General features: G+C 42.1%; 1 protein-coding gene across 2 annotated transcripts in view; it reads left to right on the plus strand.

Moving 5' to 3' along the window:
• MERTK (MER proto-oncogene, tyrosine kinase) overlaps nucleotides 1-13,945 on the plus strand; it is a 133,567-nt gene that overhangs the window by 92,731 nt on the left and 26,891 nt on the right. For both annotated transcript variants that reach the window (XM_031008269.3, XM_055378291.2), the window contains exons 9-13: nucleotides 3,411-3,564; nucleotides 6,487-6,640; nucleotides 10,397-10,482; nucleotides 12,284-12,379; nucleotides 13,096-13,176. In XM_031008269.3, the coding sequence (XP_030864129.1) occupies nucleotides 3,411-3,564; nucleotides 6,487-6,640; nucleotides 10,397-10,482; nucleotides 12,284-12,379; nucleotides 13,096-13,176 (571 nt within the window). The remainder of the gene's footprint in view (nucleotides 1-3,410; nucleotides 3,565-6,486; nucleotides 6,641-10,396; nucleotides 10,483-12,283; nucleotides 12,380-13,095; nucleotides 13,177-13,945) is intronic.

The raw sequence follows: 13,945 nt of genomic DNA on the forward strand, positions 1-13,945 counted from the left end.
CCTACTTGAATGTTTATTTCCAAAAGAATAATTTGTTTTTGTTAGGGTTTCTATTCTTCTATTCATTTAATTCTTTCCCAGTCGTGTAATTCCTCTTATTTTGAGATGATTCTCTCATAAGTGAGGTATCATATTTGAGCCTGCAGCCAGAAGCAGGCCAGTGTTCCGCATCAGGCCGTGAGGCTTGTCCTTTGGAGGAGCTGTCTACTGTGAAGCAGATGTGTTAGTTATGTCTCAGCAATGGCCTGAGTCACCAAACGGCTCCATGACCGTGGGGGTTTGGTCCATGGAGTTACTCTACCTGATGATTTTCTGCCCCGCTCCCAAATTAAACACAGAATGACCAACTAACTCATAATCAAAACTAGTTTGCAGTAAATACAATGCTCTATTTATGTTTTTTTGTTGCTTGTTTTGAAACGGAGTCTCAGGCTGGAGTGCGGTGGCGTGATCTTGGCTCACTGCATCCTCCGTGTCCTGGGTTAACGCTTTTCTCCTGTCTCAGCCACCCGAGTAGCTGGGATTACAGGTGCATGCCACTACACCCAGCTAATTTTTGTATTTTTAGTAGAGATGGAGTTTTGCCATGTTGGCCTGGCTGGCCTCGAACTCCTGACCTCAGGTTATCTGCCCACCTCAGCCTCCCAAAGTGCTGGGATTACAGGTGTGAGCCACCTCGCCCAACCCAATGCTGTATTTCTGAAAAAAATATCACCAGAATATTAAAAAAAAGGTTAATTATTAATTTGTTCACTTAATTAACAAAAAAAAGTCTATGGCAAATCTCATAGACTCAGAGTCCAGTGGGGTAGAAAAACCAACATTCTTAATGGTCATATTTTCCCTTTCATCCCTTGTCTGGGGGTGTGATATTACGATATACTGTGTGTCTGGGTGTGTGTGTACACACACAATATATATATAATGTGTGTGGAGGGGAGCTTTCCATCCCGGGGTCCTGGCTTATTACTCCCATAGCCCTTGTTGTTTCCTAAGGGACTAAAACAACAGGCATATCTTTTGTTGAAGTATTGGCCTTTTGTCCTTGGTTTCTGAAGTAGCTTCAGAGCTTTAACGGTGAAAGACGGTCTTTTGCTGTAATGTTTGGGCACTTTAGGCCTCAGAAAACAGAATCTCTCTTGCTGATCTTCTCCTGCCCTCCTTTCATGTACTCCTTTGTCTCCCCAAGGCAGGGCTCTAATTTTCCCCTGCCCTCATCCATAAAGAAATTCTTTGACCTACCTGATCTGATTAGAAGTCATAAGACTCACATTTCGGAAGGAGTCCTGTTTCCATTCCCTGGAGGAAGGAACCACGCACAGAGAGGCCAAGAAGAATCTGAACAGATAGGTCTTGTTGGGTTTCCTTGCTCAGTCTAATAGTACTAGATCATGCCTTTTTTGTCCAATCACAATTCTACATGGTTGTCAATCACGCCTATCCAATGGAGCCTCCATGAAAGGCCCATGAGGATGGGGTTCAGAGAGCTTCCAGGTAGTGGAATACATGGAGGTTTCCAGAGGGTGGTGCACCCAGGGCGGGCATGAAAGCTCTGCACCCCTTCCCATGTGCGTTGCCCTGTATAGCTCTTCATCTATATCTTCTGCAATATCCTTAATAATAAACCAGTGACCAGGCATGGTGGGTCACGCCTGTAATCCCAGCACTTTGGGAGGCTGAGGCAGGTGGATCACCAGGTCAAGAGATCAAGACCATCATGGCCAACATGGTGAAACTCCGTCTCTACTGAAAATACAAAAATTAGCTTGGTGTGGTGGTGTGCACCTGTAGTCCCAGCTACTCAGGAGGCTGAGGAAGGAGAATTGCTTGAACCTGGGAGGTGGAGGTTGCAGTGAGCTGAGATAGCGCTACTGCACTCCAGCCTGGGTGACAGAGCAAGACTCCGTCTCAAAAAAAAAAAAAAAAAGAAAGAAAAAAGAAAAAAATAATAAACCAGTGAATGTCTTTTCCTAAGTTCTGTGAGCCACTCTAGCAAATTAAACAAACTCAAGGAGGGGGTCATGGGGTCCCTGATTTATATAGCCAGCCAGTCAGAAGTACAGGTCAAACTACCTGGGGCTTGTGATTTGTGCCTGAAACTCGGGGGACTCTTGGGGGCTGAGCCCTCACCCTGTGGGATCTGACACTATCTCCAGATGATAGTGTTGGAATTGAACTGGGTTGGAGAATGCCCAGCTGGTGTCTGCTGTGGAATTGACTGATTGGTTTTTGGTAGGGAAAAATTCTCATACACTTCTTGGTGACCAGAGGTCACAGAAGCCTTCTGTGTTGACTCTTGTGGTGTGGGAGCAGAGAAAACCACTTGTTTTTTTCTGCAGGGGGCATTTCTGGGTCATGATGTCCACTGCCTGTTTAAATTTAGAAACAGTCTCTGGATGGCCAACGCAGGTGCCCCCTTGGTCATGAATGATGGACTGCTCTCTCCTTAAGGGTTGAGATGGTTCTATCCTTCACCATTGCTAGGAAAGTGACTGGCCTGAGATTGAGTGACCAGGAAATAAAGTTACCAATAGCACTGCCTTTGCTGTTCATTGATGACCTGTGACATCTGTGACCTGTGACATCTGTGACCTGCATGACCTGAGATCTCTTTCTGTCTCTGAAATCAAATTTCCAAAATTCAGAGATAAAGACATGTTCCTAGAACTTCATTTCAGCTTTCACAACCCCTACAATTTCCATTTGAAAAGCCGGCCCAAACACAAAATTAGTTTCCTACGCCAGAGAACATTATGATTACAGAGATTTGGAAAAGGGGAGGAAGGTGTTGTATAAACCCTTAGTTCTGGTTATTTTTTTCTCTTTATTTGAATGACAGTGACTTTAAAATAACATACAAATAAAAGTAAAACTAGAGTTTTGAAAATTGAGCAAGTTGTAAATTTGTCACACTGAAAGAAAAAAAAAGTGTCAGTGCCCTCTTCCAGGTAGATTTTAGTCAAAATTCTAATAATTTCAAGGAACAGGAGCCCACTCGTGCTGGTTCAAGGACAGGTGGCAGGTGGACAATGTCAAGGGACAGTGTGACTGGCGTATTGTGCTGTGGGTGGTTCTGAGGATCGAGGGCTTGAGGAGTCAGGCTTGCTCTGCCGTCTGGGTGCATCTGCTACGTGCTCCCTCTCTTCCAGAAGCTTCTTTAGGACCACTCTAAGTGCCATGCCCTCATGGCCCTAGCTTGCCAACGCCCCCCAAAACTTGATGTTGCATCCTGTTCCTACCTGACTTTTGGTTCCATTGGCCATGGCCTGAGTGAGGAAGGAATGCTGTGGAAGTGTGGCTTCTGGCCTCAGACGTGGGCAGGATGGCTTCCCTCAGAAGGAACTGTAGATGCGCCTGCAGTTTGCCCAGACCTCAGTGTTTTCATTTCCTCTTTTCCTCTCTGTCTCCAGAAAGAGCTCTTGGAGGAAGTTGGCCAGAATGGCAGCCGAGCTCGGATCTCTGTTCAAGTCCACAATGCTACGTGCACAGTGAGGATTGCAGCCGTCACCAAAGGGGGAGTTGGGCCCTTCAGTGATCCAGTGAAAATATTTATCCCTGCACACGGTGAGAGCTATACCCAGTAAGGGCTGATAGAATGTGATGGTCCAGGCAGTGCACAGATTGCCAGAAAGTAACCTGGGGGATGGATGGCTGATTAAAGAATGAAAAATAAGGCTGGGCTTATCTCAACACTTGAGGAGGCAAAAGCAGGAGGAGTTTGAGACCAACCTGGTCAATGGGCAACATAGTAAGACCCTGTCTCTACAAAAAATATATATTTTTTTAAAATTTGCTGGGCATGGTGGATCATGCCTGTTGTCCCAGCTACTTGGGAGGCTGAGGTGGGAGAAGTGCTTGAACCCAGGAGGCAGAGATTGCAGTGAGTTATGATCACACCACTGTACTCTAGCTAGGTAACAGAGTGAGACCCTGTCTCAAAAAAAGAAAAAAAAAAAAGAAGGGAAAAATAAGAATAAAAATAATTTTTCGAATGATAAAGATATGATATGATAACATGCTTTACAGAACTGCTAATACCCATAGGTCCCTCCTTATAGTTACTATTAATGGTAATAACTTACTTGGAAGATTAGTCTTTTCAGATGCCAACTTTGGCTTTACTTATTGAACTTAGTTGCAATGATGTATACTGTACATGACTGAATTTTAGACAGGCAATATAGCTAATCCTTAGCTGTCTACAATTGGGACAGTTTATTTGCTGTTGCTTGTTTTGCTGTGTTTGAAACAGTACTGCTTTGCCATGTTTTTACCCATTCAAGCCTTGGGTAACATGCTTTGTGCTTTGGTCTGCACGGAACATGAAATATTTCCTATGGAAGCCATCCTCAGACTGCCCTGGGCCCACGGAGCTAAATGCCCAGCCATGCGTGTTGGCTTTTGCATGTTGCTGGAATGTCCTTTGGCACGGTGCCACTGTGGTACCCCAAGTGAACCAAGTGCTGTGCTCACTCCATAACCCAATGGAGCCACCTTTGTTTGACTCTCACCTGCCCTAGGTTGTTTAATGTTAAACGGCTGTCATAAAGTCCATGCATAGGCATCTAGATCAGTGTGCTTATACATTAAGTTTTTGCCAAACATGACCTTTGTACCCAATAGCAGACAGAACTTGTGAGCAAATGATTGAGTTCCCACCTGTCTGTTCCCAGTGACCCTGAAACTTGCTGTCCCTTTTGGTGCTGAAATGGAACCATATTACATTCCTGCAGCACATAGGCACAGTTTCTGGGAAACATTAGTAACTGGTGATGGGGAGGCAAGATGTGTCTACCTGGTAGAAATTCAACGACCCTGAGATTCTGGCTGGACGCGGTGACTCACGCCTGTAATTCCAACACTTTGGGAGGCCAAGGCAGGCAGATCACTTGAACTCAGGAGTTCAAGACCAGCCTAGCCAACATGGTGAAACCCCATCTCTATCTAAAATAACGACAACAACAAAAATTAGCAGGGTGTGGTGGCATGCGCCTGTGGTCCTAGCTACTTGGGAGGATAGCTTGAGCCCAGGAGGTGGAGGTTGCAGTGAGCCAAGATCACACCATTGTACTCCTGGCTGGGTGACAGAGTGAGACCCCCATCTCCAAAACAAAACAAAACAAGAACAAAGACAATGAGATTCTGATTCTAAAGGGACAGCTTAAAAAAATCGGAGTTTAGGCTGGGCGCAGTGGCTCATGCCTATAATCCCGGCACTTTCGGAGGCCGAGGCGGTTGGATCACTTGAGGTCAGGAGTCCCAGACCAACCTGGCCAACGTGGGGAAGCCATGTTTGCTATGCAGGCAGTCCCTACCTTGCAGGGCTCCAGTATGCACAAATTTCAATTACCACAGTTAAATAACACCCATTCCCCAAAAATATAGTTCAAATTTTAGTTACCATTCTATATTAACCATAATGACATAAAGCATAAACTCGGGCTGCTGGCTCTTCAGGCCACCAACCATCGTAGAAATAACAGATGCACATCCTATCATGACCAATGGCATCATTTCTTTCAAAGTCTGTTGTGATTGGTCACTGCGCCTTTGTCATTCTTTTTGTGCCCACCTTGCGGAGACATGTGGCTGTGTTGCCTCCTTGTCTCCCAGGGACAAACCCACATGACATTTTACAAAAATGGGTAATTGAAAGAGGGAGTTGGTGAACAAAGGTAAAAGTGCAGTAAAGAAATGCAAAGTGATAGTGTTCAACGTAAAATTTGAATTGAATGCAAGACTGTGGGAAGTTGATAACTGCCGCCGCTGATAAACTTTAGATGTGAACCAGCGGTCCTTAGTGAAGGTGAACTTATGCACATACATCAAGAGGTTGTGACAAAAAGGTTGAAAATGTCCCAGAGAAAGCGACACTGTCAAAAAACAACATTGAAGGAATACTGGGAGATATTTTACAACATTGAAAGAACAAAAGCTAAAACATTAGCAGTCGATCCAAACTTAGAAAGGAATGTGACAATTCTTCAAAACAGAGAAACTATATTTTCTCTGTATCATAAGTTACATGACTAGAAGGCAAACTATTTAACCTACTCTCGATCTTTTTTTTACAAAGAAATGACACTTTAATTTTTCATGTTTCTAACATTTTAAACTACAGTAGAAGTAAATATTAGTTGTAATTTTGTTATTTTCTTGTACATGTATAACGACGTGAGTTTTCTCATTGATTTTAAAATTACTATTTTTAATTAATAATTGAAAAATTGTATATACCTATGGAGTACAATGTGACATTTTGATCTATGTATATGTTGTGGAATGAGTAAATCAAGCTAGTTTCCCATCAATTATTAAGATCTCTTCGCATGGTCTCAGCTTACACAAAGTGAGACCTGCCTATATTTGTAGATTATAAAAGATTTAACTGAGTTCTGAAAGCTTTGACTATTTGTTCTTCCCTGTTACAAGCCAGTGTTTCTCATATATTTCAAACCCATGACTGATCTATTGGTATTTCACCAGGTTGGGTAGATTATGCCCCCTCTTCAACTCCGGCGCCTGGCAACGCAGATCCTGTGCTTATCATCTTTGGCTGCTTTTGTGGATTTATTTTGATTGGGTTGGTTTTATACATCTCCTTGGCCATCAGAAAAAGAGTCCAGGAGACAAAGTTTGGGTAAGTCTCCCAGCTAAAAATGTTTGCCCACTGGTATTGACAAGGTTGTTATACCAAGTGATTATGCCTTTCCTGTTGGGCTAGCTGCTTACATTGCTCCCAGATGGCTGCCCTGCCTTATGCATACCCTGGGCTCAGGCAGCTTCCTGACTTACGCCGTGGTCTACAGAAGCAGCTGCCAGCAAAAGCCAGCCCTGAAAAGGGTTCCTTTACAGAGAAGAGTATCAGTAGGCCTTTGCTACTCAAACTGGGTTGCTGTTAAGTGAGGACTTTTATTAGAAGCCTTAAAAATAGGCCGAGTGCGGTGGCTCACACCTGTAATCCCAGCACTTTGGGAGGCCAAGGCAGGCGGATCACTTGAGGTCAGGAGTTTGAGACCAGCCTGGCCACCATGGCAAAATGTCGTCTCTACAGAAAATACAAAAATTAGCTGGGCATGATGGCACACGCCTATAATCCCAGCTACTTTAGAGGCTGAGGCACAGGAATTGCTTGAACCCAGGAGGGTTGTTGGCAGGTTGGAGTGGGACAGAATGAGTGAGTGGTGTATGGTTATACTTTGGAGGGGGCTGAGCCTCCCTCTTTCATTGCTCCACCTTCAGAATGCTACTAGAACATCCCACTCACTCTAAGACTTGCCATAGGCGTGGGAAGGGCTTAATTAAGATTGGCAGCCAGGCTACCCTTTATTTGTGTTCATCCCAGTCTTAGGGGTCAGTTACTTTAGTCTTTATAAGCCTATTCTTACAATTGTTATACCTTAGTATGTGAATTCTAAGAATGACTATTTTAAAGAAGTGGACAAAATCTGATCTAAATCTTGAACATATAATTGACTAAAATACATCCCAGGATCTTGGTGTGACATGTGGGTTCATCATAAAACAAGTACAGAGAACCTCTGCAGAAGCTGCAAGAGTAGCTCATTAATATGTATTAAAGGCCTCCTAGACACTGGGCACTGCGGTAGCCTGGAATACAGTGGTGAACAAAATCCTGCCCTCATGGGGTTCACAGTTCATGGGGAGTCAGGCAGTAGTCAAGCAGTCACAAAATAGATTAAAAATGGCAACTGTAATACATTCTATATAAAGGGGTAAAAATGTGTCAGAAAAATTTGGCTGCATTAAGAAAGTCAGGGAAGGCCTTTGTGCAGAAGTGGCTGACACCAGAGCTAAGATCTGAAGAAAGAGCAGGTATTCATTAGATGAGAGAGAAGAAGAGCATTCCAGCCAGAAGGAGCAGCACATGCCACATTACCAAAAAGTGGGGCTGCTGAGTACAGCAAATATATTAACAAGATTACAATACTATTTCAAATATTTAGAAATAAAACTATTTCCAGGAACCATTAAACTCAGCAGAAGCTTAAAACAAATGAAAGACTTGTAACAGGTTATTTTTATCTATGCCGAAGTCAGTTCCCAGGGATCCTCACTACAAGATCTATTCGTTTGTTCCTTTTGTAAAACCACTTTCCAGCTCATTTTTAAATGAAAATACTTTTATTTTTACTTATAAAAGTAACATTATATTTTTTAAAAAATCAGATTATATTGAATAGTCAAAAGGAGAAAGGCCCATTTCAGGCCCATAGATGGTGTTGGTTGCTATTTTGGCATATGTCTTTCCAAGTGCTTTGCTTTGTGTACATCAGTATTTTTTTCAAAATTGTGTTATCTCTTTAAAATAATCTATGTACCTAAGGTAACTTGAGATTAAATCTGTAATCGAGACTTTCTAATTCATAATACTTTCCCACCAATTAGTCTAAAACAGTGACTAAATGGATTATTAAAATAGACTTCATTTTTTATTTTTAAAATTAATTTATTTTTTTGAGACAGGATCTTGCTCTGTCATCCAGGCTGGAGTGCAGTGGTGCATTCATGGCTCACTGCAGCCTTGTCCTCCAGAACCCAAGTGATCCTCCCATCTCAGCCTCCTGATTAGCTGGGACCACAGTCACATACCACCATGTCTGGCTAATTTTCTTACTTTTTATAGAGATGAGGCATCTCACTTTGTTTCCCTTGCTGGTCTTGAACTCCTGGGCTCAAGTGATCCTCCTGCCTCAGCTTCCCAAAGTGCTGGGATTACAGGCATGAATCCCAGCCTTATTTTTTAGAACAGTTTTAATTTTACAGAAACATTGAGAAGATAGTACAGAGATTTCTCATATGCTCCATACCTAGTTTTCCCTATTATTAACAGCTTACATTATTAGTGTCACACGTGTCCATGTGAAGAGACCACCAACAGGTTTTGTGTGAGCAGTAAAGCTTTTTAATCACCCGGGTGCAGGTGGGCTGAGTCCGAAAAAGGAGTCAGCAAAGGATGGTGGAATTATCATTAGTTCTTATAGGTTTGGGATAGGCAGTGGAGTTATCCAATATCCAATATCCACTGGAGGACCAATTTTTTGTAGGCAGGGGGTGGATCTTGCAAAGTACATTCTCAAGGGTGGGGAGAATATTACAAAGTACCTTCTTAAGGGCCCGGGAGAATATTACAAAGTACCTTCTCAAGGGTAGGGAGGGTGTATCATTCAAAGTACATTCGCAAGGGTGGGGGAATACCACAAAGTACATTATCCCAAGGGCAGGGAGGGTGTATTGTCACAAAGTCAATTGATCAGTTAGGGTGGGGCAGGAACAAATCACAATGGTGGAATGTCATCAGGTAAGGCAGGAACTGGCTATTTTCACTTCTTTTGTGGATCTTCGGTTGCTTCAGGCCATCTGGGTGTATACGTGCAGGTCACAGGGGATATGATGGCTTAGCTTGGGCTCAGGGTCCTGACAATTAGTACAATACATTTGTTACAGTTAATGAGCCAATACTGATCCATTGTCATTAACTAACATCTCTACTTTCTTGAGATTTCCTTAATTTTCACCTAATGTCCCTTTAGTGTTCTGGGATCCCTTCCAGGATGCCACATTTTACAGTCAGTCGTCACATCTCCTTAGGCTCCTCTTGGCTGTGGCCATTTCTTAGACCTTCCTTGTCTTTGATGATCTTGCCAGTTTTCAGAAGTGTTAGTCGGGTGTTTTGTAGGATGCCCCTCTATTGCAATGTGTTCGATGTTTTGCTGATAATGAGCAGGGGTTATGGGTGATTGAGAGGAGGAGCACAGAATTAAAATGCCATTGTCATCACTTCTTATCAAGGGTGCATATTAACATGATTTATCACTGTTGATGTTGACATTGATCACCTGGCTGAAGTAGTATTTGCTGGGTTTCTCTACCATGAAGTTACTTTTCTCCCTTTCCCTACTGTTCTTTGGAAGCAAGTCACTATGCATAGCCCATACTGACAGCATGAGGGTTTAACTCCCTCCACCCCTTACTAGCTACATAAAATATTTGGAATTCTTCACCACAGGAGATTGGTGTCTTTTCTTCCATTCATTCATTCAATCATATTTTCATACGTATAGACTCATGGATATTCATTTTGTACTCATAGTCTAGTATTACTTTAGTTTCTTGCTCAGACTGTTACAGCTTTGGCCACTGGGAGCTTATCTGTTATTCTCTGTTCTTGGCGGTACCTGGCTAGAGTAGTTTCAATATTGCCAAGTAAGTCTAAAATAAATCAAAGGAAAGAAACACGTTTCTTCTAGGGGGAAAGCTTTTGTTGTAGAAGAGCCCATTGAAAAGCGGAAGCTCTGTAGCATCCTTGTGGAATCAGTGCCTGCCCCAGTAGCCCTGTTTTTATAGTGAAGTATCTTTGTTTTCATTCACCCAGGAATGCATTCACAGAGGAGGATTCTGAATTAGTGGTGAATTATATAGCAAAGAAATCCTTCTGTCGGCGAGCCATTGAACTTACCTGTAAGTTGACTTTCATTTCCCTTTTTGGCAAAAGTTAAAATAGTTGAGAACAAAGAAGGATCAATAGACAGATTTCTAACAAAAGCCAAAGATGTCGAAGAAGAATGGATATTTTTAATGTACAAAATGTCTTTAAAAGCAGCAAGTAGATAGTCAGACATTGCCATGCACAGCTCTGCGGGCTAATTTACTGCAATCAGGAGCTTGACCTGGGGTTAAAAGGACTCATAATGTCATGAAATGTGGCAGAAAAGAGGAACCTTCTAGGGTGACAGAAGATGGGTAGAGGTCAGGGATTTAAAGAAAACTTCTAACTAGCGAACATAATCTCAAGCCTCGTTTCCTGTTTTCCTGGCAACCAACTCCGAGGATGATTTGCCAACATGCTTTATAGTAATTATGGTTTGAGCTTTGCTGAATCAGAGAGTGGGGGCTTCTGGTTTAAACAGCGGAAATAAACAGACACTAGTGTTCCTGAATAATTTCAGAAAAAGTATAGAAAGGACATGCAAATATTAACAAATTCATGCTTCTGGATGTTTGCCCCCAATAAAGAAAATACATAAGAATGACAGAATACAGGTTGCTATGAAATAGAAACTTGCTTGGTGTAGAATATTATTAATTTCTTTACCTTTCTAGTCTGTAAGTTTTGACTTTTAGATATCCTCAATTTTTTTTTTAATTTAAAATTTTAAAATTTGTCATTTAGACCACTTTCTTTCCTTTATTGGAGAACCACTGGATAAAGTTTTTTCTCTGAGAACTAATGTGTCCTAATTATCCACATTTTTTTGATCTTTCAAGAGTTTGTTCATGCCTTAACTGTGGTCCAGACTGAATCATTTGCCAAGAGTTGTTGAACTGGTCTCCTTCTGGTTAATTTCTCTTGTTGCCAACACGACTCATCTATTATATACCTTACTATATTATATATTTTATTATAGAAAAATCTTTTTCTCCAGTTCCTCAAAGTGCTCAATTTAGCCCTTGCTATGCTGTTATAATAGGTTTCATATACAGTATGTAAAATAAGAGCTTATTCTCTAGATGTTTCCTGTGGTTTGTGAGACTCCATCCATGGCATGGGAGGGTAGGGGACGTGTGGTTCTTTTGTATACTGTAGTCAGGGGTGTAATATTAATAGTAAAGAATTCACCAGAAAGTACCTATTGACTTATCTTCCTTACCCCTTTAAGTCAAAGGCAAACCGCCCCTACATGAATCTGATTACCAGCTGCTGCTACCACACAGCAGAAAGAGAAATGTGGTTCTGATTTTTGTAATTCTTCAGAATTAACCTTGCCCTGAAGGATTCATTATACTTAGTTTAATCATTCTAAAGTATGAAATTTTATTACTGGCATTTTGGGGAGAGAAATAATAGATACAAAATGAAAAAAGGGGCCGGCTATGGTGGTCCACACCTGTAATCCCAGCACTTTGGGAGGCCAAGGTGGGTAGATCACTTGAGGTCAGGAGTTCGAGACCAGCCTGGCCCAGATGATAAAACCCATCTCTACTGAAAATACATAAATTAGCTGGGTGTGGTGGTGCGTGCCTGCAGTCCCAGCTACTTGGGAGGCTGAGGCACAAGAATCGCTTGAACCCAGGAGGCAGAGGTTGCAGTGAGCCAAGGTTGCGCCATTGCACTCCAGCCTGGGCAACAGAGCTAGACTCTGGCTCAATAAATAAATAAATAAGGAATGTTTTATTATACAGGACTTTATTTCATTTTAATTATCAAGTGAAAGAAAACACGCTGACAATTTTTGTACATACTATGTTACTCCTTTTTCAGTACATAGCTTGGGAGTCAGTGAAGAACTACAAAATAAACTAGAAGATGTTGTGATTGACAGGAATCTTCTAATTCTTGGAAAAATTCTGGGTGAAGGTAAGCAATTTAAAGTAATTCTTTTAAAATGTGGGATAAGAAGGTAGCAGTTTAGAATAATTCTTTAACATATATTTATTAAATAAAATAGCATCTCAGGACTCTGAGTTATACTATGGATAGTTATATTTTATTATTTAAAATGATAGACTATTGATTTTTGAAACTCAGATCTGGCAAATGAAAAGATTCTCTTCAATGCCTAGCACATACAGGTCCTTGAAAAATATTAATTTTCTTTCTTCATTGAAAAGCATGTAATTCATTGATTAGTTTCCTATGTACTTTAAGTTTATTCCTCTAGTTCTTAAGTTCATTGTTCTTGGCACCTTTCTAATTAGGAACAAAAATGAAAATACGTATTTAACTTGTTAAGTTGTTCTTAGGATGAATGATAATGGTATTAAAAGTTTGTGCTTTAAAAACTTCAATAATATTTTTCATGTTCTCTTCTAAGTGTCTTGGATTGGTTATAATGCTTAATAAAGTGATGAGCAAAGGTAGGCCCAAGCCACCCAAGCTCGTGACAAGCAGGAGACTAGAGCGTGGCGCATCACCCTGGTTTGCGATGTGGGTGGCCTGGGCAGGCTCTGCCTGGCTGCCCGTGGGTGAGTTGCTCTCATACCACATGAAACCAGCAGCTCTGGCACTGTAGCATTTCTGTGGTCAGGGAAGAGTTTGCACAGTGTCTATACAGGTGTTCTTTCACTTCACAGGAGAGTTTGGGTCTGTAATGGAAGGAAATCTTAAGCAGGAAGATGGGACCTCTCTGAAAGTGGCAGTGAAGACCATGAAGTGTGAGTTACCAGTGATGAATCCCATTCTTCTAGGGTGGGCAGTTGCTTCAGTATTGGGTGCTCCATGAGGCCATATGTCACAATCTCAGTTGCCAGTGGGCCAGAAGGCAATGTGGAACACTGGTCACCAAGGGGGACTTACTTTAATGAGCTCTTCATGCATGCATTACATATTCTTTATACTCAAGGCAATAACATTTTTTATTTTTACTAACTCCTGCATGCCTATGCATACATACTGTCTGTCTTGCTCTCTCTCGTTCTCTCACTGTCTCTCTGTCTCTCACTCTCATCTAGTAGAGCTAACAACTCCGAAGTAGAGCATCAATTGCTGAGGCAGGGGTGATCTAATAGCAACATCTGACCCCAGGGGTTGTTCTGGCCGGCCTGTCTAGTGTGGTGGGGCCACTTCCTCATTTGAGGATGATTGCATGGCCCTGAGGAAGCTGTGGGCTGCCTGGCAAGTAAGTTCCCCAGAAAGAGGAGAAATATTTGGTCAAGGCATATGAAGAGTTGCTATCATAAGCTAGAACTTCCAAGCAAGCTGGGAAGAGAGCCAGCAGTGGGGCAGGGAGGGTCTTGTAAGTCATAGCCAAGAACCTGCTTTATCCTGCAAGGAGTAGAGCGCTATTAAGAGTCTTAACCAGCTGGGCACGGTGGCTCACGCCTGTAATCCCAGCACTTTGGGAGGCTGAGGCGGTCAGATCACAAGGTCAGGAGTTTGAGACCAGCCTGACCAACTTGGTGAAACCCCGTCTCCACTAAAAAT

This window comes from Gorilla gorilla, chromosome 12, assembly GCF_029281585.2.
Source record: "Gorilla gorilla gorilla isolate KB3781 chromosome 12, NHGRI_mGorGor1-v2.1_pri, whole genome shotgun sequence".
In the NCBI taxonomy this organism is placed as follows: Eukaryota; Metazoa; Chordata; class Mammalia; order Primates; family Hominidae; genus Gorilla; species Gorilla gorilla.